The 26,959-nt window shown below is 41.0% G+C and overlaps 1 protein-coding gene across 9 annotated transcripts in view; it reads left to right on the plus strand.

Annotated features, from left to right (window-relative positions):
• Window positions 1-11,593: 11,593 nt before the first annotated feature.
• FAM169A (family with sequence similarity 169 member A) overlaps window positions 11,594-26,959 on the plus strand; it is a 38,700-nt gene continuing 23,334 nt past the window's right edge. For 2 of the 9 annotated variants that reach the window (XM_072031629.1, XM_072031630.1), the window contains exon 1: window positions 11,866-12,051. Coding sequence is in view for 3 of the 9 variants with exons in the window: in XM_038169834.2 (XP_038025762.1) it covers window positions 13,290-13,379 (90 nt within the window). In the remaining 6 variants the exon portion in view is untranslated. Of the gene's footprint in view, window positions 11,805-11,864; window positions 12,052-13,228; window positions 13,380-16,173; window positions 16,398-22,472; window positions 22,622-26,959 lie in introns of those variants that run through there. The other 7 variants (XM_038169832.2, XM_038169833.2, XM_038169834.2 and 4 more) reach the window with 6 other exon arrangements.

Consider the following 26,959-nt stretch of genomic DNA (forward strand, 5'->3'; position numbering starts at 1 on the left):
ATGGTATATATTGCTTTCATATAGGATTATTACGCTACAGGCAAGGCTATATTCTGATGCTTCTGACAATTTCTTGGGAGCCTAACTGAAGTTGTGAATGATCAATGAATTACTGAAATTGACAAAAATATGTGCAGGCATTATTTCAGATTTACTCACATATATTTGAAAGCCTTCATTTAGGTCAAGGTTTGTAACACTAAAGACAATTTTACTATTATGTTCTATTCATAAATACTGATTAGCATAACATTGACCTAGTTTAAAAGACCATGTATGGACATAGTGTTAAACAAGGATAATATTTTGTATTAATACTTACACTTCATTTTTTGAATATGAGAATTAATTTTAGTTAACATTGAACTTTACTATTTGATTTTAAGTGTATAACAGAGTTTATTATTTACAAGGTGGTAGAGGTCTGATTTGTAACACACTTTGTTCTATTTAAGAAAACAATAATTATCTTCTCAAATCAGTCTCCTTGGGCAACCCATTGTGATTTTCAGATATAGTATTGGATGGTAAACTATGTTTGTAACTAGTGTTTTATACTTGCATTCAAATAGCATCTCAGAAATCTAGCAAACCCTTAGAGAAATCTAAAATGTAAAAGCAGAAACACACTGAAATTTTTGGCAGTCTTCACAAAAGCTTTTAGATGCCTTCCTGGAAAAAAAATAAAATTAAAAAGCTGTGTTTTTCTGCCTGTTTGGATGGCTGAATTCTGCCTGTCTAAATTCTGCCCCACAGTTTAAGGATGTTAGCCACTATTTGTCCTAAATTGCTGCTTGTGTTCATGGTGTTCTCCCAGCTTCAGCAGCAGGATATTGTACATTCCACTGTGTATCAGTTCACGTTCAACAGAAATACAACATCAGAACAGCCCGTTCCTCATTTATTATAGTACACTAGGGGTGTTGTAAGATGGGAAATCATCCCTGGGACTAATGAGCAGAGTCTTAATTGTCGTGGAACTAGAACAACAATATTTCATTTGCAGCATAACAGACTGAGGTAAAATGAGGATATTCTCCTCATATCATCCCGGGCCTTTTCAAATGATCAGGGACTCAGATGCCAGTACTTCATAACTGTGTTTTGGGTTTGTTTGCATGGTTCAATCTATGACAATTCTTTCTGATTTCAAGTACAGCCCAATAAGCATATACAAGTATGAAATTTCTAGCAATTTGTTTACCTTTTCTGGAATTGTTTGAGGCAATCAGAGATATATTAGGAATTATTTCTGCCCATTAATAATTCCATATTTGGATTTATTTTTTCTGAACTGGAAAGAGAAGACAAAAATATTCTGAGATTGAGGTAAGATTTTATTATTGTAAAAAAATAAAAATCCTTTGTTTGCAATTAAGTGAAATCACCATTCAGACTATGTCAAAAACTTGTAATGCAGAGAACACATTTAGTACTCCTACAGAGGTGAAGCCGTCAGAGCTCCACACTCCAACCAGGAGCGATGCTGAGCATGTAGTTCCACAGTTACACATGCAGACAGATCTATACTATACACCTATACTTATGTACTTAGTTGGTCACATGGATGAACGCAGACAGAAAGCTCCACACAGGCAAATGCAAACCACACCAATGGCCTCATGCTGTTGCATTCTACAAAGCTGCCTAAGAGGGAATTTGCTGCTTCCAGACATTGATCCAGCTGGATCTGTGCAAGCAGACAGTAAAAGTAGAGGGGGATCACAGCTCTGTAAGGGAAAAAGAAAGTGTGCATTGACAGCATCATAGTCTGCCACACAGGGGCACAGGGAAAGAGGAACATGGGTCAATGGGTATTGGCTGTGGATGTGGCACTGAGGGACTTGATTAAGTGGTGGTACTTGGTAGGTCATGTTGATGGTTGGACTTGATCATCTTGAAGGTTTTTCGCAACCCGGACAGTTCTATGATCCTAGGATACTCTGGCTGATCATCATTAACATCTGCTGATGGGAAATATATGTATAAACAAAATCTGAGTTCCTCCAGTAAATGTCCAGGACCCTTTCTAGCTGTTCCTCACCCCTCAGTCTCCTCAGATGCCGTCACCAGTGTGTACAAGTCCCTGTGGCCTGCACCCCTACTCCTGCTGGTACAGACCCCACTCCCAAGCACACTGCCATGCACACTAGGGATACACACTCTGGTCCCTCCAGTAGCCAGCTCCTGCTGTGGGCTCACGCAGGGACACATGCACCCTCCAGCTCTCCAGCCACCTCTGCTCACTGTTTGGCCCACCGTGACCTTCACAAACACACCCAAACTTTGTACACCTACACTTGCTCCACTCACTGGCACCAGGGGCGCGTGGGTCCCTGTGGTGCCTGGTCCCTGCTCTGAGTGCTGGCACTCAGACAACCACACACATATGTGCAGATGAGTCCCTCACCCAGCAAACTGCTTGGAGATGGAGTTTAATGGGAAGACAAGACAGACTATGGTAATAAGTTGCAGGGCATGGTCAGAAAAGCATGCTGAGCAGAAACGTGGAGACATCACCATCCCTTTTATTCCCTAATCCTTCTATTCCCAACACCTACTCCTCCACAAATCACCTTGATCCACCTTTGATTCCTCCTCTAAACATCCCTTAGTAAGTCTTAAATAATCCCAAGATATCCTTCCCTGTATCCTCAAAGTCCTGTAGCCCCAGGCAGTAACCCTGCTCAGCCTGAGGGGTGCCCTGCAGAGCCTGCACAGGGGCTCACAGTGGTGGGTGCCATCCCAGCCTGCGGGGCTGCTGGCCCTCCTGGGTCAGGCCTGGGAGGAGCTGGGACAGGGGCTCCCTTCCTCAGCCTGGTGCTCCTCTGTGTGTGAGGATATATGCCTTTTACTGAATAACCTAACAATATGTACAGTAAATATCAACCAAGCAAAAACTCTAAGTAAATAAAGGATTATTTTAGCTTAATTTAGATGGGGGCAGTGTGGGGGCACCTATAGATCATGTTGAAAAATTATCCCATAAAATGAAGTATTACCATTAGATATTTCAATTTCAACAAATATGCATTTATGAAAGTTCTGTTCAGAGTTTTTGTTTTGTATTGTTTTGTTTTGTTTTTAGGGAGCAGTATGTCTTTTTTTTTTTTTTATTTTTTTCTCTTGAACCACGTTCGGAATTCATCTGGGTAATAATTTTCACCGAAATATTTTGACTATTTTATAACTGATAGTATGAATTAAAGTCAAACTGACAAATATCCCAAAAATAGCATTTGTACACTAAAATGTTATCTTGCTGAAGAGTCATTAATTTTCTGTGTGGATAATATAGCTGTTATTTGTACAATAAGTATAGCATAAAGGATTAAAACTAATTCCTAGTCCTGATCTTGCAGGAAGTACTTACTTATGTATTATTACCCACCCTGAACAAGTAGAATGCTAAACACAGATGGTAAATCTCTACCTGCTCCTGGTAATCAAGAAAGTTAATTTTCTTTGGATTCCCATGAATATTGACAGAACAAATATCTCTAGGGATTATCAGTGGCCTCCTTTGCAGAAGGAGCTTTGTTTTAAGGAAAAAGCTTTAATGCAGGTGAACTGATTTCTTGGTCACAAATGCTCCAGTACGGTTTCTTGCCAATCACTGCTTTTAGAAAGCTGAAAAATCCTTTTTGGCATGTTGTGCTTTGTCTTTTTCCCAAGTGAGTGGGTTCTATTTGAAATATCATTAAGAGCTTGTCCTTAAAAACAAAGACCTGAGTTAAAATTATAAGGTAAGACATGCTCAGAGTCACTTACCCAGCAGTTTCATTTCATTCCGTATTTACATTTGCTCATCCTCTTGAATATTTGATATTGGGGTTAAAATCTCAGACTGATATATGGAAATGTCAAAGGATGTGTGCAATTTGAAGAGAACAGAACACGAATATCAATTTGAGACTGGAATTCAAGTTGTTGCCTTCAAAACTGGGTCACTGAGCCCACAGACCCTACCTGCCTGTGAAAGTGTTCCTGCTTCTCAGAAAACTCTGCAGGGTACCTCAGGCTGACATACCCCTCTGTCATCATGCTTCAAACACTTCCAGACCTGCTGAGCCAACTTAGCAAATGGCTTGCAAAGGTGTCACAAGTAATGCAGTGCTGAAAGCAGTCGCTTTGCAGTATGGGAGAAAGCTCTTCCAAACTGGCAAGTTTGGCAGCTGGCAAGTTAGTGAGGCTGGTGAAAATTATTCTAGCATACTTTAAAAAATCAGTGACCTGCCAGCATTTATCTTCAAGGACGGAGAATGTGGTAAGCTCCAAAAAGAGCACCAGTTTTCAACAGGAAGAAAAAGGGGGAGGTGGAGAGCTGTAAACTATCTCCTTGCTTTGCCACCCTGTTACTGGAATAAAATCTTGTATGACCTGTTACTAAACAGCAAGTGATAAAGAATCGCCCAGTCAGGATTTTTCAGGTACTACAAAGCTAATTCTTCTTTGACGTGATAGCTGTCTAGCAGATGAAGAGGAAACACTTGAAGTGATGGTTTTCCGCTCTATCAGGACTCACAAATTAGTTTTCACCTCATAATGCCGTAAAAAAAAGTGTGGAAACATGTTTTGTATGAAATCTGAACATAGTGTTCCCACAGCTGGTAATAAAAAAAAAAAAAAAAAGAAACTCTGCTCAGAGTGTTTATCCACAGTCTGCTGTCTAGCTGTAAGCAGATTTCAAATAGGGCTCTTGAGAGAGCTGCCTTACCTCTGGTTGTATTTCATTATTTTCAGTGCTAACTCATATGATGCAGTAGAGAGTATGATTATTGTTTTTGTGGGTGACATCTTGCTAGGAGGAAATTCAAGGGTAGGGTGTGAAGACAGGAATTCAAAGTGAGCTCAAAAATCACAGAAATTGCTCTGAATTTCCCTGTATTTGTTTTTGAAAACACATAAAAAACAAAAACAACAGTACAAGCACAGTATTTGGAAAAGGGAATTCAAAGGCACACCTATAACATAGGGACTAATAGAGCACGTAGCAGCCCCTAGAAAAGGACCTGAGTGCTATAATGCCTGACAAACTGAATATTATTGACAGAGTAGCAATTCTCCTCAAAAAAACATAGGATAATTCAGGTTGGACCTCAGGAGGTCTCTCTTTGAGCAGGAGGGCTTCCTGCTCAAAGTAAGGTCACCCATGAGGTCAGATCTGGTTGTTCCAGGCCTTATTCAGCCTGGTCATTAAAACCTCCAAGCACTGAGACTGCACAGACCCTCTGTTCCAAAGCTTGATAGTCTTCATCATGAAAAAGTCTTTCCTTTTTATATTCTGACTAGAATATATCTAGTCAGAATCTCTCTTGTTCTGATTTTCCAGGATGTATTAACAGAAGTAATGGTGACTATGGCCATTGTTTTGAACTACTTGGGGAGGTGGAGTCAGTTTTCTGGCTTGTAGTTTTCCTACTATGTTTTCCAGCTTGGTGTACTGTACTTAAAAAGTATAGTGACAAGTTGCGGTGTTGGGAGAACAACAAAGGGTCAAGAAAAGATTAGAAACATCATCTCTGAGGCAAGCATGAAAGCCTGGGGTAACTGGTGAAGAGAAGAGAAAAAAAAATGTAAAGCACTGCATATGAAAATGTTCCCAGGCTGTAAGGGGACTGTGGTCAGTCATGCTCATGGACACAATGACAGGGAACAAAAAGTAATTGACATTTTGATGTGAAGCTTGGTAAGACATCAAGGTGGTTTTTTTTTTGGTTTTTTGTTTTTTTGTTTTTTGTCTTTTTATACAAAGCCAATCTCGTGGATTCTTCACTAGAGGTCAAAAGAGCAAGTTTAGACAAGTATCTGCCAAAGTTGTGCCTAGGATCAGTCCTCCCTTAGTACAAAGGGATGGACTAGGAGTTTTCTTCTAGTTCCACATTTCTCAAGAGGGCTTCTTGCTATTGGAGAAAAAGAAACTGTAAAAAATCATGCTAGATTGTCAGACAGCCTTTCTGCCCTTCTTATGCCTCCACAAAGGTCTGAAATATTGTGTGACCCTACTGCTCCCTGTCCATTATTAGAGCTGTGGTGGGTTCCTTCACACCTATTGGTGACCTTCTGCCCATCCCGTGAACCTTTAATGAGACATTACCATCTGCAAAACTCTCTTTTCTACCTGTTGCAACCCAACCTCTTTGTGGTGCTACTGAGGAAGATTCCCCAGTTTTCCAGGCAGAACTTTAGAAGTTCTTTCTATTATTTCCCCATCAAATGCTCCTTCTTCTTCCCCACGCAGAACGCCCTTCGATAGTGACAGAAAGAAATTAAGACTTGACATTTGCATTCATCCACTTCAGAAACACACTACAGCATCTGCTCCTTACACGGACACTTCCTTTGGAGTGAGTGGGAGAGGGTTGGCATAGCCACACAGCAGTGAGTGCCAATGCCACTACTGTCCTGTGTGTCAGGACTAAGCCTCAGGAGGTACAGACAAGCCCTCTTCCGCTACAGGGCAATTAGGCTATAGAAAAAGAAAAAAGAAAAAAGAAAAAAAGAAAAAAAAAAAAACAGTATGTAAGGAGATGCATGAGAGAATTTAAAATACTTTTTATTTTTATTTTTTTCTCTGAGTTTTGGGAGTAAAAAAGCAGAAGACAAGAATTTATGCTTGAAAATGTGACTGGTAGGTGAGGTCACTGCTTCTCAAGCAACAGAACAACCCGAGTAAATAAAGTAATACGAAATAATCAGAACAATTACTGGATTCATGTTTTGTGATAAGAAATACATACAGATATCTGTAGATGAAAGAGAGTTACCTCTTGTCTAAGTCATTGGCATTAAATGTGTTCGACTAGAACAATTGTTCTCAGTGTTTTCCACATTGCAGACCTCTGCTTCACAATGAATACTTTACTGTAAAATTATCCTAAGGACAGCAAACTTGCTTTTCATAATTATCTTTCAGAAAGCCCTTTAAAAGTTGTCAGGAACCCACAGGGATGCAAATCCACATGTTAAGGTTCACTGTGTTGGACAAATGAAAAGATAAGAGACCTTTTTACCTGCAAAACCATGGGATAGGCCATGTTCCTGTTCACATACAAAAGGACCTGTGTGTCTTCTGTTGAGTTGAAGCCAGGAGATGAAATCCTGGCTTCAGGATTGCTGCTCATGTGTGATAATTTGTGCGTGGTATTTCAGGATGAGTGTCCTTCTATTTTCTTCTCTGCTGTAAAATTTTAATCCTGCCTTAGATGGGGAATTGTGTTATCTATGACTGGAAATTGATTCCTGTTCCAGAAACCGTGCAGTTCCATGAAAAAAAAAAGGAAATATGTGGATTTCTGGGCTAGCAGAAGCAGCACAATGTAGCAGTAGTTTAAAATAAATCCAGCTTGCTGAACGCAACTCTTTCTCTTTTCCCTGTTTAACCACTGTCTTGCTTTTTTTTTTTTTTTTTTTTTTTTTTTTTTTTTAGTGCAATTTAACTGCAAACTTTTCCATCTGTGTCTTTCCCTGCCTTATTCCCATATGTGCCCTCCACATAGCCTGAAGACTGACTAGAGAGTGCCTGGCTGACTATTTGCTGCACGGGGTGGAAGGGATTGCTGCAGTATTTCATTTCACACCAGGAAAGATGTGAAGGGCCATAAGCCTTGGGGCCAGCAAGAGCATGGGGCCAGCAAGAGGATGAAGGCCACAGGGCAAAGTTTTAAAGTAACTGCATAATGAGGGCATTGTACAGGCAAATGGGGGATAGGGGATACGCACCCTGCAGAGGCCAGACCACTGATTGCAGGCAGTCCTAATACTGGAAGATGTAGAGGGTGAAAGCGTAAAGAGTCGATTATATATTTCAGCAAGAAAATTTGAGCGGTCTCAGAACTGTTAAGAGATGTTTTTCATCCTTTGTGGAGTGTCCTCTCTTGGGTTACTCTGTGATGGCAGAGCCTTCTTTAGAGCACTTTCTAATCTAAAATTTCCACTCGACACCTCCTTCAAACACACAGTTTCCTGAGTTACTACTGCCCTTTTGCTACAAATAGCAATGCTGACATGGTTAAAGGCCTGCACACTGTATGCACACTAATATGTCTGCTTGTGTGGACATCACGCCTCTGACGGCAGTATCAGCACAGCACAAGAGGAGGTCTGTGCTGGTGATTTACAATTCAGTTCTACTGGCATGAGGTAAAAATATCTCCAACTATGTGATATGACTCCTCAAAACAACGTAACTGAAGAATTATATAGATTTATTTTCTCATTTTCCCATTTTTTTACAGGAGAAAGCTGTCTCTCTCTCTCTTTTTTTTTTTTTTTTTTTTTTTTTTTTTTTTTTTTTTTTTATCTATAGCACCTCTGTTTATCTATTTCATTATCTATTTATCTGTGTTTGGTTTATCTATACGATACAATGTATATCCCATTCTGTACTTCGGAAGTATGAAGACTTTGTCAAGAAATGGAGGATGCAGATGAATGAAGCATATGAAATAACCTTGGACTACTCCAAAAATTTTAATCCCAGTAAAACTTACTGTAACTGCATTTTTTTATTTTTTAATTTTTTGTTACCAGAAAACAGAATATTTGTCTGGAGTGTTTTAGAGAATAGGGACTAGACAAATTAAATTCTGAGTGGGAAGACAGAACCTGTACAGTACTTGGAGGAAAAAAGTAAAATTTCAGGCTATGAAATGGGAAATTGAAAAGGAGGTGTTCATTTACTTCTGTTACATACTGTTAGATAATGAAACTTCTGATGACGTATAAAATCGTTTTGCATGTGGAATAGGTTGACCAGAAAGGAAGTTTTCTATATTTAGTACGGGAATATAAGAAGAGGGAAACACATTTTTGTTAGAGGATTGTAGAAAACACAGAGATTTTTACTAGTAAGTCATGTGGACAGACCAAGTATCTCACAAATAGAGATGCTGAGATGCCATCACTTTCACTGAAGTGAACACAGCTCTGCAAAGGATCCCACAGCTCTCTACGTCCATAATGTGGAGATCAGTGGGGAAGGTTGAAAAGGAGAAAGCAGGACACAGCTCTTTAACGTACTCTTAAAGACTTTGTCAAAAAAGGGAATTGCAAGATGCACGTTTCTGTCTTTACACCTTTCTTTCTGTACACCTAATTTAATAACACCCCTACTATTAAGGTTGACCTTTTCTAGGAGTGAAAGGAAAGAAACATAGCAAGACGTTGAGTGATTTTCATATTATGTGTGCTTGTTTTGTTGTGTTTTCATCCTGTTACATAAATCTTGCAAAGAGCAGATTGTTTCTTCTTCCAGATGGGTTAGGCACTCCTGATTCATTAGTGATAAACAATTAACTCCTTCTTGGCTGGCAGATCTTGCTAACCTACCTGTGCACTTCAACAAGCTTGTAATCACCGAAGCTTCCCCACCACTCATTTACATGTCACACCTTTTCACTGGTACACCCCAGTATTTTGGCTGTTAAATTCTTGATTTTTGCTAGTGATCAGTGCTAGGATCACTAGCTGCAACATCTGCTAACAAGTACATTTCAAGTACATCATATGCTGCTGGAACATATGTTTGGGGTAGAATTCACAGAAGCTGTTTGAAATACGCGATCAGATGTGCATGTTGGATCTACACGGAAGGCTTGGTCATTTAACATATGATATTCATAAATATAGTACCACAATAAATTGTTACCTTTCCTTTGACTCTTTTTTATTGGAAAAATCTTTAATCCAGAAGTCTACCTATACAGGCTGTGGGCATCTCCCTCATTGACTTTTTTTTTTTTTTTTTTTTTTTTAATCAGCTTAGGCAAACATCTGCCATGTTTGGTCTTGCCTCATTGCAAAATGGTCTAGACACTTCATTAAGGTTCCTTCCAATATGACATTTCTTGGAAAGTATCAGTTGCTCTACGACTTTGGAGAGAGATGTGAAAATAGAGAGTAAGATGCTAGACCTTCTACTTTACCTCTTCAGTGCAAAGGTTCTGTGAGAATATCTAGTTCTGAGAGTATCTCCTTTGCCTGTGCACTACTATGTCTGTGATGGGATACGATCTTTCCTCTACAATCATAGCAACCCAAAATGCCAAAGGAGAGATAAAGGCCTCCTGTGTGAGTGTAGGAATGTGTGAATTTGCAGTATAAGCTACTGCAAATCATCCCGATCCTATGGAATTTAATCTATGAGATCCCCCACAAGATATAGTTCACGCCACTGGTGTGAGCATTTGAATTAGTAAGGTTAAACATGTTTTTAAATTTTTGCTAGGTAAGCATGATCTAGGATAGAAAAAACAGATAGACAAACTCACAGTGAGATCTGTATGATTACCAGAAGAAGCACTAGCCATGATATAGCATCTTTTGTCAGCTGTTCTTTAAGCCTTAGAATGTAAATTGGGTTGAAAAGAAAGCAGAAAGCAAGCATTTCTTTGTGCATTTTGCATAGAGGTTCCTCCACACATAAAGGATGACATAAAAGGAATAATAAACAAATGAAATGCAAATCTGTTTCTAAATACTAGTGGAGGTGAGCTGGGAAGGCAATTATTTACTGGAGGATTTTTGTCTGAATTTATTTTTCTGCCTTATGATCATATCTGTCTTCATATTTCTCAAAAGATTTTATGACCAGGATTTCAATAGCACATCCTTATCCTAAGCAACCGAGGGAATTATTTTATTATGTTGCATTGTGTATTGTTAAGGTCTCCTTACCTCCTTTGCGATATTATAATATCTAGTAAATAGGTGTAAAAGATGGATGAAAATTTTTCCACCAAAAAGGGCTCAAGGGTTTTTGGTCCTTTCATGAAACTGTCAGCAAAAATGAGGAAATTCAGACCCAGTTTCTATGTTCATTTTGTCATTTATCTTGAAAGCAAAATAAAATGCAGGAGGTGGGTTACTAATTTTGAGAATTTCATTTCATTTAAATTGTCTTGTCTTATTTTCTACTACTATATATATATATACTACCTATACTGCAGAACAATTTTCACTATGTAATACTGTGTAAATATTTTTTCTGTCCTTCTTTCAAACAGAAGTGCAAGTTATAATCACTATGACTCTAATTAGAAGAAAAAGGAGGTAACAAAAACCTTGGTCCAACTACATGGACCTGCAGGAGTTACCTTTGAGCTCACAAGGCTTACTGATGGAATAAGGGTATTGTAGTATGACCAAAAGGGTATTCCCATTTCATACCCATCTTTCACAACCAACCTTTGTCAGAGCTTGGCCATAAGTGGATTTATCAGGCAATCACTGCATTTACAAAGCACCATTCACGCCATCTCCCCAGGCTTGCCCATTAACCTAACAACTTCCCCACAGTGCTGTGGGCACGCAGGTGGTGAGCAGTTACCAACAACACCCCATATCCCCTCTCCTCTGGCCCTGGGGTTGATGAGGAGCCAGCAGGATGGCTGCTGTACCTCATGTGGAGTGGCCACATGAGGTACATGTCAGTGCCACATGTCAGTGCCCTGACACCTCCCATCCATCCATCCATCCATCCGTCCGTCCGTCCGTCCGTCCGTCCATCCATCCGTCCGTCCGTCCGTCCATCCATCCACCCTTCTTTCCATCTCTCCACCCACCCATCCACCTGTCTGTTTGTCCATCCGTCCATCCATCCATCCCCCGACCCTCCGTGCTCCAAGAACCCCTCTCCTTGTCCCCCTCTCCTTGTCCCCCACCGCCACCCCCGAGCTCCGGGGCGGCGCCGGGCTCCCTTTGTGCGGATACCACCCCCACCAGGACCACCACCACCGCCACCACCACCGCCACCAGGACCACCAGGGCCACCAGGACCCCCCCCAGGGCGGGCGATGGCGCAGGTAGGGGCGGGCGGGGCGCGGCCATGGCGGGGCGAGCGGCGGCCGGCGGCGCAGCAGCGGGAGTGCGTCAGCGGCGGAGGGGCGGGGAGCGGCGGGGGAGCCGATATCAGGCTCCGGGCAGCGGCAGCGGGGCAAGAGGCAGGTTTAAGCCGGCGGGGGCCCGGGGCGCTGCGGGGGGACCCCCACCGCCTCCACCCAGCTCTCCCTTCTCCCCGAGCCGCCGCGGGAGGCTGCGCGGCCGGCTGAGGTGAGTGGGGGCGCGGCGGGGGAGCCCCGCATCGCCGCCCTGCATTACCCCGCAGCCGGGCAGGGCAGGGCGGTGGGGAGGGGAAAAGGAGCTGGGTTTATGGATCCCCCCCAGCCCCGGCAGGGCCGAGTTGTGCGAGTGGTGAGGGGAAGGGCCGCCCTGCCGCGGGGCTGGGGCCGGCGGAGCCATCTTTTGTGGAGGGCAGCTATTGTAGCGGGGCCATTTGCACGGCGGCGGGGGGCGGGGGGCTTGGCAGCCCAGGGGTGTCCCCATCCCCACGACACGAGGTGGCTCCCCCACAGAAGATGGCTGTGCCCGCGCCTGGGGGGGCACGCAGGCGCTCCGTCCCTTCGGTGCGCCCAGGGGTGATGCGCGGGGTTGTAGGGTTTTGTTGTAGGGTTTTGTCCTCGAGGCAGGGCTGATCCCTTCGTTATCGGTCAAGGGGAAGCGTCCTGGATGAGGTGGTGTTGGGGTGGAACCCGGCCGGCGGCTCATCCCCCTCCTCCCCCTCTGGGATGGGGGAGAGAAACGGGAAAGTGAAGCCTGTGGGTTGAGATAGAGACAGTTTATTAAGACAGAAAAATAATAATAACAATAATGATGATAATAGTACTACTAATAATAATGTGTACGAAACAAGTGATGCACAATGCAATTGCTCACCACCCGCTGACTGATGCCCAGCCTAACCCTGAGCAGCCAGCCCCCCACCCCACTAGCCACCCCTATCTATTGCTCAGCATGACCCCATACGGTACGGGATGCCCCTTTGGGCAGTTGGGGTCAGCTGTCCTGGGTCTGTCCCCTCCCAGCTCCTGCTGCACCCCCAGCCTGCCCGCTGGCAGGACAGAGTGAGAAGCTGAGATGTCCTTGGCTTGGTGTAAGCACTGCTCTGCAACAATTAAACCATCAGGGTGTTATCAGCACTCTTCTCATCCTAAGCCAAAGCATAGCACCCTACCAGCTACTAGGAGGAAAATTAACTCAGTCCTAACTGAAACCAGGACATATATGCATCGATACAGCATCTCTATAGTGCTTTTGGTGTGTTTAATCCAGCATGAGAAAGTGGTTATTCTTGAGAGCTTGGGTTAGGGAAGGGTTTTAAAGGGTTCTACTAGCATTAATGGAAAATAAAATGTATTAACTTGCTTTTTTTTTTTTTAATCCGTGTTAGAGGAAGTGATAAAAGAGTGATCTTCAGGTTCTCCTGGGCTGAGGCAATTTCATGATTACTGATGAGAAATTGGAAAAGCCTGTGGCGTGGAGATGCAGTCCAGCTGTGGTTTTATGTTTATGTGCAGGAGGAAGGAACTCTTCCTTTTTCCGTAGGTGCAGGTACTTGTTTTGGGTGTTGGGCAGCACTGTTGGTCATTGTCTTGTAAATAAGCCAGTGGTTTTTCAGGGGAGTTGGTGTGGTGTCAGAGTGATCAGTGCAATGAAATCCATGGTGGAGTACCCACAAAAGATTGCTGCAGATGAATGATCATGGTCTGCCTTCTCCTTCAAACTCTTACCTGTAGGTAATGAGTGCATCTTCTCCCTGTTTCCTTAAAGATACCAGCACCTTTCTTGTTTAATTGATCCCTGTCTGATTTAAACACTGAAGAACTTCTCACTTCTTGTCTTAATGGTGGGTAGTAAGAAAACATTTTAGCACCTATTCCACGGAGGAAAACATCAGGGCAAGAAGAGTTTTATACTATTAACACCCAAGTTCAGGTGTTGTTAACCTCAATTTCAACACCATTTAATGAATGAAAGCAAAGCCTGTTGGGACTCTGATACAGCTGACATGTTTAAGTTGCTTCCCCATTCTCCTTCCCCCAGTCAGATTTTACTTTGCTTCTTCACCCAGCAGATGCTAATGTTTTACCATACCTTTTTCTACTGTTGTGGAAGATGAGTAATTAAAATGGGATTCTACTGTAGTTTTCCAAGGAATTGACTCCAGCAAAGCGTGATCAAGACACATGGTACCAAGTCTTTTGGAGCATTTCCTGACTTAACTTCTTTACAGAGAGACTCTGACAAACGACTTGTAAAATATTCCTGATTTCTTTCATATGTGTATCAACATAGACAATGACTCTTTGTTTGAATTATTAAAACTTATTTTTATGTCTATTAGTATTACTAACATAACACAACTTGGAATGAAATTAAAACTTGCCTTACTTACCCAAACCTCCTATCTGTGCAAACCTGTGTAAGTAGCTTTAATTGGACTGCGATTGCAGTTCAGAGTCTTTGCAAGTGCATAGTGGTTGGATTTCATTTAGGTGTGTTCAAGGCTGATGTTCAATAATGCTTCTCCATTTTTCATGCAGAAAAAAAAAAACTTGACGTGAAATTGCAAAGAGATGAAATTCCAGGATAATAGAGGAACTTGGAGTAGAACAGCCCGATACTTTACCTTCTTAGGTATAAGACCTGGTATATCCATATCTCTAATTTGTATTAATTGATGAATATCAAATAATGTTAATCATTTAAAGGTGATACCAATTATACTTTATAAACCTAACAGTAGACCTGAAACAAAGTGTACTTATGCTTGTTGTCACATTGATATCCCTCAAAACATTTTTTTGTATTCGAGTTACTAATTTATTTCCTGACAGAGAAATAAATATCTTCCTCCAGCCCCAGCAGGTCCCTTCCAACCCAATCACTTCTCTGAGTCTAGGTTTGTAACCTTGTCACTAATTGTATAAGCTATACATTCCAGAAAGCCTAAGTCATCCGTTGAACTGAGAAATGTAGAGTTTTGGGAAGCTATAGTAGGGCTGTATGCACAACAACAACAAAAAAACCTTTTTCATATCATAGAAATGGGTATTTCTTAAGATCAAACAATTGTCAACCTTCCTCCTGAACTTCTAGTGGCTTCTGTATGGGCTAAATAATTCTGAATGCGAAAGCCTGTTTTAATGTTGTTACCCCTGCCATTGTTTTAAGTGTGACTGAAATGGTGTGTGAAGCAGTGACATGATAGCTGTTACCTCTGGCATTCTTGCAGTTTTGTTTGCTATTAGTGCCTTTTTTTAGTGTTGGTGGGGGAACAATGGAATGTGACAGCATGTATTCATTTAGTCATTATAAAGTTAGCTGGTGTTCTTCAGTGAGTCTGAGATTTCAAAGAATCTTTTGAATAGCTCCCTGAAATATGTAAAAAAAAAAAAAAAAAATCTTCCTCAAAAAAGTAACAAGCTTTCAAATCTGCCTTAAAATCTCACTAAAATTTAGTGAGAATTATCAGGACTAGCATGTCTCCTTCTTTGTTTTCAAAGTTGACTGGTAATGGGCTCCCCAGTACATGAAAGACAGGGATCTCCTGGAAAGAGTCCAGTGAAAGACCACAAAGATGATACGGGGCCTGGAGCATCTTCCATATGAGGAAAGGCTGAGAGACCTGTGTCTGTTCAGCCTGGAGAAAAGAAGACTGAGAGGGGATCTAATCCATGTGTATAAACACCTGAGGTGTGGGAGACAGAGGGATTTGGCCAACCTCTTTTCAGTGGTTTGCGGGGACAGGACGAGGGGTAATGGTCACAAGATGGAGCACAGAAAACTCTGCACCAACATGTGAAAGAACTTCTTCACGGTGAGGATGATGGAGCACTGGAAGAGGCTGCCCAGGGAGGTTGTGGAGTCTCCTTCTCTGGAGATATTCAAGGCCTGTCTGGATGCCTACCTGGGCAGCCTGCTCTAGGGAATCTGCTTTGGTAGGGGGGTTGGACCTGATGATCTTTCGAGGTTTCTTCCAACCCCTTCGATCCTGAGATTCTGTGATCTACTAGTATTGTTTTGACTTTTCTGTGTATATTTAAACGATTTCTTAAGTTGCAAATCAGTGAGATTAATTTGTCTGAATTGTTAATTGTACAGCTATTCAAAACAGCATTTTAGGCTTTTGATTTTTCAGATGCAAGTTGTTCCTCTCTTTAGTCCTGTACTTTATTTTTTTTTTTTTTTAGTAAAACAATATCTTATAATTTTATTATTACTGTAGAACAGGGGATCTGCATATCCCTTGTGTCTGTATCTCCCTTCCTGCAGTTAGAGGTTGTTTATGGGCCATGATAAATTGAATTTACCATTACTTTTTTTTTTGTCTAGGTTTCATCAAATATGTAAAGAAAGGGAAGTTAAATACATCTCTTAATTCTGTGGAACCAGTGGAGAGGAAGGATCATCAGGAAAGGGTGTGGTCTCTATCAAATCAGCAGCCCCTGAGGCAGTGCGAGGTGAATACACCTGGTTCAGAAGTTCTGGCACAGCAGTGGCCTTCAGCCTGCTGATGCAATGGCCAGTCCCACACAATGAACATCAGTAAACTTCAGGTAGTTTGCAGTGCTGCATTAGCCATAGCTAAGTTTATATTTTTCATATACTGGACAGTAAAATATAAATTATTTTTAGGTTAGCAAATGTATTGCTAGAAGACCAGTCTTTTACCTAGCCCTTTTGCAGGTAACAAGTTCTGCAACTATGAAGACTTTTACACAGCTGTTGCAGAATTAACCAGCAAAAATCATTTGGGGCAATTTGAATGAATGATTTTTGAATTGATAATAATAAAGTAGATTGTTAGCAATACCCACAACATTATAAATGTTGTTACAGCTCAGTAAGACAACTTACAGGTTTCCAAAATATTGGTGTATTTTATTTCTTTTGATATGGCAACATTGAGAGCTTATGCTCTCAGCCTTTACTCTGAAGCTGCTGAAGTGAGTTTTCTGAAGAAGCAGGAGGTAACATCCTGATTCCTGCAAACGAAGCTTGAATTGAGGCTTAAAATCCCACTAATTTGGAATTAGTATGATTAGCAATGCTGATACTGTTGCAGTAGTTCATGCTGTATGATATGGTGGTTTGTTCAGGGATATGATTAACTAGCTTATCTTTGTTCAAAACAATCTCTAAAAGCAAGTAACATCTGTATTTTTAGAGAAAAACAGTTACTGATTTTGCTTCAGAGATGAGGCCATTTGAGAAGTTTGAGTACATCCAGAACAGGGTAGCCTGTGTACTAACAGGTATGCCTTTGAGGCCTGAAGTACACAAATTGCCTTGAAGGAGGGGAAATGCAGTATATTCACAGAAGCATGTAAGTTCTTGGAAGAATGCCAGAATGGCTGATGATGGGGATAAGAGCAGGATGACACCAGGGAGGAGGTCATACATGCATTCCTTTCTGCGATTAGAGACATTCTTGCAGATGTTCTCAGATGCAGAAATTCAGTCCTGTGGTAACATGCTTGCTGATACCTAGTGAATGCTTGTTAAATAATGGTTTTTGTAATACAGCTGTAGCAGGCTAACCTAAAACAGAGCAGTTATACCCAAACAGTTGTGGGGAACCAAAATGAACAAGCTTGCAAGTATGAGGCTGCTGAAAGCAAAGGCAAACAAAAATGCTCAGGAATTTGAACTATGTGATGAGGAGTTTGCTTTATATTGGTTTTGATGGCAATAGGCATGGACAGTAAGGAAAAGAGGGTAAGGCTGTGTGCCCTGAGTTGCTGCCCATTTCTGAGGTCTTACTGGAAAGCCTGGAGAAGAGGGATGTAAGTAGTTGATGTCTAAACAGATTCTTGAGAGCTTTGAGTGATCAAGTGCTCTTTTGATGTTTTATTCTTCCTTTGCTGTGGGAATAGGACTTTTACATAAACAAGAAATACCAGACCTTGCCACTTCCACTTCTAGCTGGAAGAGCCTGCAAGATGCCTGACTTTCTGCTAGCTTCCCAGTCACACTGATACCAGGTTTGAGTTTGTTTCTCGAATACTACATCAGAGGATGGATTTAAAAACTTCTAGTTTGAGTTCATGCTTGCTGTTTTTCCATCCTTTTGAAGATGGGATGACAAAAGCAAACATTCACCACTGAGTCCAGCTGTGAGCTGGATTACAGGTGGGATGGTCTCTCTGTGTGGTGTTTGGGAAAGCACTGGTGCTGACATACTAAAATGCTTTTGCCTACATTTTTGCCAAAATGTATTTGCTCAAATGGTGTCTATGACCTGTGGTGGTAACTTGAATTATGTTTTCACAAAGTGACTGGGCTCAGGCTTACATTTAGTAATGACTTTTTCGTCATGTCTGTGGCACAAGTGTGGTGGCTGAAAGCCCTGATTACTTGCTTTGAACATTGCTCTTAGTGTCTGTGGTATTCGTGTCATCTGGATTTCATGCTGCCTTTCTCTTAAGCTCTCTTTCCTATGTCTCTCCAGTTGTCTTTGTCCGTAGTTCCTCTGGTTTTCTTGAATCTTACCCACTTTTGATAAGTGAAGGCCATTATTTTGTTTGACATTGTCAAGCCCCTTCAGCTGTGTGCAGCTGAAAAAAATTGCTACTCTAGAACACAGTGCAAGAGGCAGGTGAAAATTCAGAATTCACTCTAATTCAGCACCATGTTTTTAGCCATCCGTCATCTTCTGAAGGCAATTGTAATAATGATTGGAGATATTTGCCTATCCATTTTGTTTGGGGAACAAAAGATTGTAAGGTATGCTGAGGTTTAAATTCTTACCACTCCAAATACGTTGTTTTTATTGTAGTGTCAATATCCAGATCGTGGTCCTCAATGTATGGTAAGTGGGTCATGTAGTGGTATATGGCCGTACAGTCAGACTCTGAAAAGTCTCAATTGCATGTTGGTCTGTGGGAAAGTTCAAGGGTTGACTGACAGGAACCTGTTGTTGCAGTCTGGTTTATCTGCTTTACCTGCCTCACATACTGTGGATTCTTCCTGCTCCTGGGAAGATCCTGTGTTATTTCTGCCCCTTCCCTTCCGTATTTTCACTTGGATCTGCCATAAAACCAAAGCAAATCATGCTCTCTGTTACAGGTGTCCTGCTGCAAATTACTTTTAACAACAAACAGAAATATTTTTTTCAGTTCCCTTCTTCAGAAACAAATTAGACAATATATATATTAAAAAGACCTCAGGAGATGGGATACTACTTATTATTTGAATTTCATGCGGCTCCTCTGCTGAAAATGGGAGCATCCTCAGGATTCATGTGACACAGTAGTAGTAGCTCAGGCAACTGTTTTAGCAATTCCTTAGGTATGGAGGAGTTAATGCACTGCTGCTCACCATTAGTAACCATGGCCACCATCACATCTGAATTTGCATTTGTAATATTCTCGAAGCACCCATAAAGAGAGTTACTGTTGTTTAGCTGATGTGCACTAACTCATCAGGCTGTGGTATGGTGTATGTGCAGTTGGCTGACCTAATCTGTACAGCTTTGAAGTCTGCCCCCGTTGTGGGGATAGGGGAGAAGACAGCAGAACAGTTTTAAAAATAAAATCAGATGCATACATAGGGTTGCTGCAATGCCGGTCTCACTGCCGTGTAAGGTTGGCTACGTTAGGTTTGGAAGACACCTGGTGTTGTCTGTGTATTTTTTATAAGTGTGTTCAAGAGAAGGGCTTCCTTCATTGTTCTTATTTCTGCAGTCACTGAATGTATGCATGAGGTGGCCCATACAAAATGAAGGGGTAATGGTAGAGGGAGTATGAGATTTTGCAAACTGGCAAGGAACGTGGGCACCACGTGGGAGTGGGACACAACACCGCAGAAAACTAGAGAGGAGGCAGATCTTATGGATTTATTATTTTAGAGAGGCATGTCTTATGGCAGAGGTGCTTGGAGAAGCAGGGGACACGGAGTTGTGGAGGATGAGCAAGCAGGGAAAGAGCAGCACAGCTGGCAGAGGGAGGCTGGACGTGGGCAGCAAGTGCTGAGCTATATACATGTAGGAAGGCTGTTAATGTCTAATCACAGAAGCTGTAGGGTATAAAGTGCAGGAGCAAAAGCAGCAAGCTGAGGGTGCGAGCTGGACAACAGCACAACAGCGGCTTGAGAGCACTGAGGTATGGAAGGGAGAAAGAGGGGTGACTGAAGGGGAAAGGTGGGGCATCAGGGGTATCTGCATGGTGTTTGGTGATAAATTTTGAAGGCACTAAGCAAGTGTGTCTTGTAGCAAAGGGGCGGTAGAGGAAAGTGGGAGATGAGAAAGACGACTGAGTGCTGAGCACCAAAGAGGTAAGATACATCTCAAAGAGATGAGGATCTGGGAAGAAAACTTAGTCCCATCTTTCTCTCTTATAGGTGTCAGTTACTTTCAAACACAGCTGGAATTGATTTCATTTTGTGTATGGATGCATTAACTTCAAATTTGAGAGGCTGAAAGGAGAGGCAAGGAAGTTTCCTTTTAAGAAAAAATTAATTTTTTAGACTTATTAAGTATTACTGTTGGAAATTGTCTCAAACAGAATGTGAACCATATCACTGGCACACTTTTCTTGTAGGAAACACTTGTACGTATTAATTTAGCTAAACTATGCTGAAGAAAGTGCTCTTCAAGCTACCATACAATAATCTTGTTAAATGTGAGACTGGAAAATATAAAAAATTTTAAAAAGTTAGTATTTTGTATACTGAAAAGCATAATTTGATAAAATGGGCTATCAAATAAAATGCTTAATTTTAATCACCAGTGACATTACATAGGTGCTTAAATAGGCATCTGCTTAAGAACCTTACCACCACCTATGTTGTAGAGTGAAGTGGCATAATATGGCCTCCTCGTACTGCTCTGCCATATCATATTTGATCACTGGTAAGATTTCAGTCCTGTTTTCATTAAGGCCGTAGAATTTTGTAGTGGTTAACAAGAGATCATGCTTACTGCAGCTGAAACTGCCAATTAATTAAAGACACACTGTAATGTTGTAGTCAGTTTACTTTTACCAGGTGTATCTAGCTTTGTATCAGTACATTTTGGTGGCTGTTTAGTCTTTCACAGCTACCGAAATTTAATATTATTTTCACTACATGCTAGAGCATCCTAGATATATTTAATTGCAGAAATGGATTTTCAAGTGCTTTTATTAAGATTGCAATTTGCTGTAATGAAGCTAGTAGGCTCTATTCAAACTTTGATAATTTTTAAAGTAAAAATAAGTAATATACTGATACTTTTTATGTGGAAAACTATTTCGCCTGTAGTGGTCAGAGTTTCAATCCGCAAGGGACTGTTTGAGCACAGTCACATAGACCTCAACCATAATCCTTGCTCATCTCTACTGAAGTGGATTGGAGAGTTGGGTCCTCCATGTAGATTTCATAATTGTGTGCTATACCATACAAGTAAATTAAAATAAATCATGGTGGCTAATTAATGAATGGAAAATACTGATTGTTTTTGTTTATTTGCATTCAGATCAACAGCTTTGGTTTGTGTCTCTGATAGAAAACCAGAGCTGCATAAGCTGCTTCAAGCAGATTATGGATATTGTGGTTGACACGTTAATCCAGAGTTCTTGGTGGATTTTGACAACAATTTTTACATCAGTATCTTGTGCTTCTTTAAGAGATTTTTTTTATCTGGGTCTTTGTAAGGTTTGAGTAGATGTCACTTGTTTTATATTCCTATTAAAAGTAAACAAACAAAACAGATTACAATGTTGTGTTTTTTTTATTTTGTATGGGGAAAACAAAACTGCAAATCAGAGCAAATTTATCTGAGTTGGCAAGCACTTATGTTTAAGATGAATGTGCCAGTGTTCTCTGAAAATGTGAACAAAACCCACGCATCAGGAGACAGTATTTATATGCCATAGTGGTATGATGCAGATAGTGGTTTGAAACACACCTAGGGAATAAAAAAAATAATTAAAAAAAAAAAAAATTGAATTACAATCCACGAAAACCTCCCTTCAGATATGTAGTTATTTGAATGGGGAGAGTTCTTAGTCTATTTGATGTGGCAGATCAGACAGTGTTTTCTTCAAGCCTGTAAGGTTTTCAAGAAATACTAGTATATAATTTATTGTTTAAAAAACAACTTTTGTTTCCTGAAATGTCTTCTCTACTTAGTGTACATATTACATTACAAATTAAAACAGTTTTAAGAGATGGAGTTACTTAACAAACATGAAAACTTTGTTAAAATAGTGGTCTAAACTGGTAGTTGTGGTACAGATTTTCCCTGTGTATTGCAAATTTAAGAATTCCTAATAATCCAGATAGATGACTGATCACTTAAATATATATAGGGGATACCTTAGCATAAGCTTAAAGTTTACTTTTCTTATATTATAAAAGGATGAATAACCTTTTAACCTATTTCCTTCAGATCGTTTGGATAGAAGTGAGATAAAAGTTCAAATGTGCAATATGTTACAAACACCCTCCAACCTCCACTTAAAGAAATTGATCTTGAATAAAGAAGAAAAAAGATGAAAATGTTTTGAATATTTTACAGCTGGTAGTCTAAGCAAAGAAATATTTATGTAAGTTGTCTGTTAATAGACTTAAATCTGTTAGTGTTAATAGAACTTGATTTTAGAAGTGGCAGATGTCATGCTTTTTTTTTTTGTAGTTTAAGCTGGAAGACTAGATATACTACCACTTCTCATCCTTTTTATTCATCTTTCAACTTCTGTGTGGTTTCTGGATTGGATCTGCTGTGTATGTCCTGTGTGCTGCAGCTGGATTAGCTGTCCTGATTTAGCAGTATACTGCAGGTCATAGCTTGAGCATCCTGGTATGTATTCTTGTAGTTTCAAAATTTTAATTTAAAGAAAAGCTAGATAAATGCTTTTTAAACACAAATTTAAATCTGAACATTGATCACCAGCTGTGTAGCAGTTGATACAGTTTTGCACATACTGTGTCATGCATGTTTATCTGTGCCAGTTACTTTATGTTTATGATTTTTGAAGGAAAATCAGCAGTGCAGTTAAGGTGTGTTGTAGAATTGCACACTTCCAATATTTGAAAGTTTCAGAATGATTTTTTGGAGTATCTCATGGTCTTACTGGTCTCTCTGAGGTACCAGTTGTTCCAATTTTATAGGTGAGGAGTTGAAGCACATGAAGTAACATGTTCTTGCTCATATGAAGTCTCCCAGAGCTTGAAATTTATCCTGATTCCTCTACAGCCTTTGCTAGAGCCTAACCACTTGGACTTCAGTTCCCTTAAGACAGAAGCACCCCGAACCAGTTTTAAACTGTGTTTAAACCCTGCTGTAAGGCATGCTGTAAGAAACAACATAGCTTTTGGCTTCTTATTTTTGCACAATTTCATGGCATTAGGTACTGAGGGTCTGCAGAGGGGTGACTGCATCTCTTGATTCCTGGTGAAATTCTCTCGTGGGCTAGAAGCTGCATGGACAGTGCTTCCTTCGTGTGCTCCGAAGATGAAATAGGGTTTGTAGCTGTAATTTACAATAAAAACAATTGTCAAGGTTGCTCACTTAGAAGACTTTTTTCACTCTTAATGCTTACGCTAGCAAAGATTTTATGAATTAAGAATGATCTTGGTTGCACAGGAATGTGTTTGCTCATCCTGTTAAATCCTTTTTGTTTCTGTTCCCTGAATTGATTTGTTATCCTGTTACTGCAGATGTTCATAAAACTGACGTGCTGTTTCTAGCGTAGTAACTTGCATAATATTGAGAAAGGGGAACATGATACAATTCCATGTTAAAGCAAGCATTGCTTACGTGAGTTTATGTACAGTCTTTAATGCTAATATGCAAAGTGATGTGGTTATGAAGAGTCTAAAACATGCTTTCTCTCAGTTGAAACATGAAAAGCATAATATGCCCCATTTAAAAAAAAGTATTTTTTTTCCTCCCATTTCTTTCATATGTATTCTTTCCACAAAGGGTTGTGGTGAGTTTGGTTGCTTAAGGCTATGTTGTGTATCCATAGTCATCGTGACTGCTTGATGGCCAATTGGAGCGGTTCCTCACGAGCAGAGCACAGTCCCACAGTGTATGACAAGGATTTGACCTGACAGTTTTACAGTCATGCAACACATGGAGGCTTAGAGCAACAAAAAGGGCATCGTGGGTTTCATGGCTGAGACCTGTGATGTTCCTGCTGCCTGTATGGGAAAAATGTGTAATGCTCTTGTCAGGAAGAACTGAAAAGCTTTTTTTTTCTGTCATGCATCACTCAAGGGAGTGTCTAGATCTGGACCTGTCAGTACTTTTACCTTTTTTTTAAGACACTGATAAACCAATTTATTTCCTTTTTTTTGTGAGGAGAGTTTAATTTATTATTCTTGGGAGCCATTTAAACTGTCTTTGGGTTAATTTGCCTTTCAAAATGAAGGTGCTTGCACTTGCTAGGCTATTTTCTTATGATCTGCTGTAGATAGGCATGGTCTTCTACTATCTTCTACTATCAGCTATACGGCGCTTTTAATGCGATTTGGTAACTGTATAGTTAATGATTTATTCATGGGTCTACTGAATTTAGATGTTGTGAATGTTTCTGATCTCATCAACACTAAGGTACAAATCACATCACACAAGTTTTGAGAGCGTGTAACCTGACATGTTTAATCTGTTGTACAGTAGAAACGATAGGTTATTAATCAGGGATGCTGAATGGGTTTCCTGGTTCAGTCTTAAAGATGGACCTGCATTCTGTTTTCTGCATAAACCTTTCTCTGTAAATCATATTAGATGAAAAAGATATTAATATAATTGAGTTGGGAGTGGATAAAATTAACGAAATATGAACTATATGAAAATAGAAAATAACCCAACCAGCTGAACAGGAAGAAGGTTATGAATTACTTTGAGAGTAAGTCTGAATTTATTGGTTAGCCAAAAACAGTTTTTGTCCCTTTTTTTGCATATGAGCAATGATGTGATTGCTGCTTTAATTTGCTTAGATGTGTAGTGACTGGAACTCAGATAATTACTGGATTTCTTACTGCATGCTTTCTGGTTTGGTCCTGCATTATTTTATTCCAAAAATGTCAGGAATTGTTACCTAGGGGCTTTCATTTATAGCTTGTGGTTAGAATGTCTTTGTCGTGTAATAACAAAAGCTCAGCTCAAGTCATCTGTTACTCTTGGAGTTATCTAAGCACTTTAGGCATTTCTTTAATCTTTCTTTTTTTTCTTTTCTGCCAGCATTCAGAAAGTCATTTTTTTCATGAGTATGTATTCCCTTAAAACAGAATATATCTGTCCTGTTGCAGCTGACCAGGTGCAAAATCTTTGTGCTATTGTGGAAGCAGTGACCTGTAATCTCTTGCTTCATATTAGTTCCTGGTCTGACCATGGCTCTTGCAACAGTGCATATTTAAATCAGCATATTTATTAAGGGTCCTAAATATCTTCAGATATTTGGTGAAGGAAATTTGTTTGTCTTGTTTCCTGGTGTCACAGAACAGCATCTTTAAGTGCTGTTTCATCCTGAACAAATGTGAATTTAGGCTTGGATTCTCCCTGCCTTACCTTCAGTCGTTTAAGGTATCAAAGTTCAGAGCTGCAGTGTTTGTCACCCATCCACTGGGAGATAAATTTAACCAGTACGGGGAACTGTGTCTGCAGGCATCTGTAAGAAAAGGAGCTGAGAAGTTACTTAGGTACCTGATGTGGAAACCCCAGTTAGGAGTTTTATGTCAGCGGGGTGGGTCCGTACCTCAGCATGGAAGGAGCTAAAGCCAGGAAGAGGCTGCATATTGAGGTGCTTAAGTCTGTCTGCCTCTGACACTTGACCATGTTAGAGTGAATGATGATAGAATGGAATAGTTCAGCTGGAAAGGACCTACAAAGATCATCTAGTCCATCTACCTCTTTAAAGCTAACCGAAGTTAAAGCACATTACTGAGGGCATTGTCCAAATGCCCCTTGAGTACTGACAGGCATGGGGGGCATCAGCCACCCCTCTGGGAAGGCTGTTCCAGGGTTTGGCCACCCTCACAATAAAGCAACTTTTCCTCATGCCCAGTCTGAACCAGACAATCCCCTGGTGCAGCTTTGTGCTGTTCCCTTGTGTCCTGTCCTCAGTGACCAGGAGCAGAGGCCAGCACCTCCTTGTCCCCTCCTCAGGAAGCTGCAGAGAGCAGTGAGGCCGCCTCTCGGCCTCCTCAGCTCCAGACTGGACAACCCCGGTGTCCTCAGCCTCTCCTCATAGGACAGGCCTTCCAGCCCTGTTACCAGCTTTGTTGCCCTCCTCTGGATGCTTTCAAGTACCTTAACATCCCTGTGCATCCTCAGGATGCATCCCTCTCCTGCACCCAGATCACTGACCAAGATGTTGAATGGGACTGGCCCTAGAACGGAGCCCTGGAGAGCACTGTTGGCGGCTGGCTGCGAGTCAGATGTTAATTGTGAATTTATCACTTGTACTACGACGTTGCTAGTGTATTTCAGAACAGGTGGCCTGTGTTGCTGTCAGCTAGCGGTGAGGAGATCGCTTGTGGATGAATTACATCCCTGGCAGCAACTCCTGTCTGGCCACTGTGCATTACTGCTGCAGCCAAAGGTGTGCACGCTCCTGAAGTGCCCTCATCTGCAAGCGGGGATGGCAGTGGGATTGGATGGTGTCAGGCATCCCTTGCCTGCTTCTGTCCTGTTTGCAAGGCTAGCATCTGGAGGATTGAGAGGTGCACCTGAGCATCCGAAAGGGGTGATGAGTAACAGGAGGAATGTGAGGGACTAGGAGAGACGGCAAGAGAAAATCCAAATAACATGTAAGCGAAAGGAATGAGCTGAATTTGAAAGGAAATTACAGTAGGGAATGTTTGCGTGTATCTAAACAATAACATTTGTGGAAAGCATTAATGCTTTCATCAGCAAAAATGTTAAAGGTGGCAGTTTTAAATACCAGTGGAACCACCTGAGACTGTTCTGTAGTTTTAACAGAAACCTCTCTTGTTTACTTTTCGTTTGTCTGGCCACTTGTTGCTTAGTCTGTGGCCTCAGAAATGTTGGCTGTGCAGCTCTGCCTGTTGCTCTGAAAGCAGCTGGGCATTTGTATTGCTCTAGCAGTAGGTCCAAATGGGTCTGTAGCTTGCAGCTGGAGTTTCTTGCTTTGGGGGTCGTAGCAAAGAGTCGGGAAGGACTTCGAGTGCT

Source organism: Anas platyrhynchos, chromosome Z, assembly GCF_047663525.1.
Source record: "Anas platyrhynchos isolate ZD024472 breed Pekin duck chromosome Z, IASCAAS_PekinDuck_T2T, whole genome shotgun sequence".
Classification (NCBI taxonomy): Eukaryota; Metazoa; Chordata; class Aves; order Anseriformes; family Anatidae; genus Anas; species Anas platyrhynchos.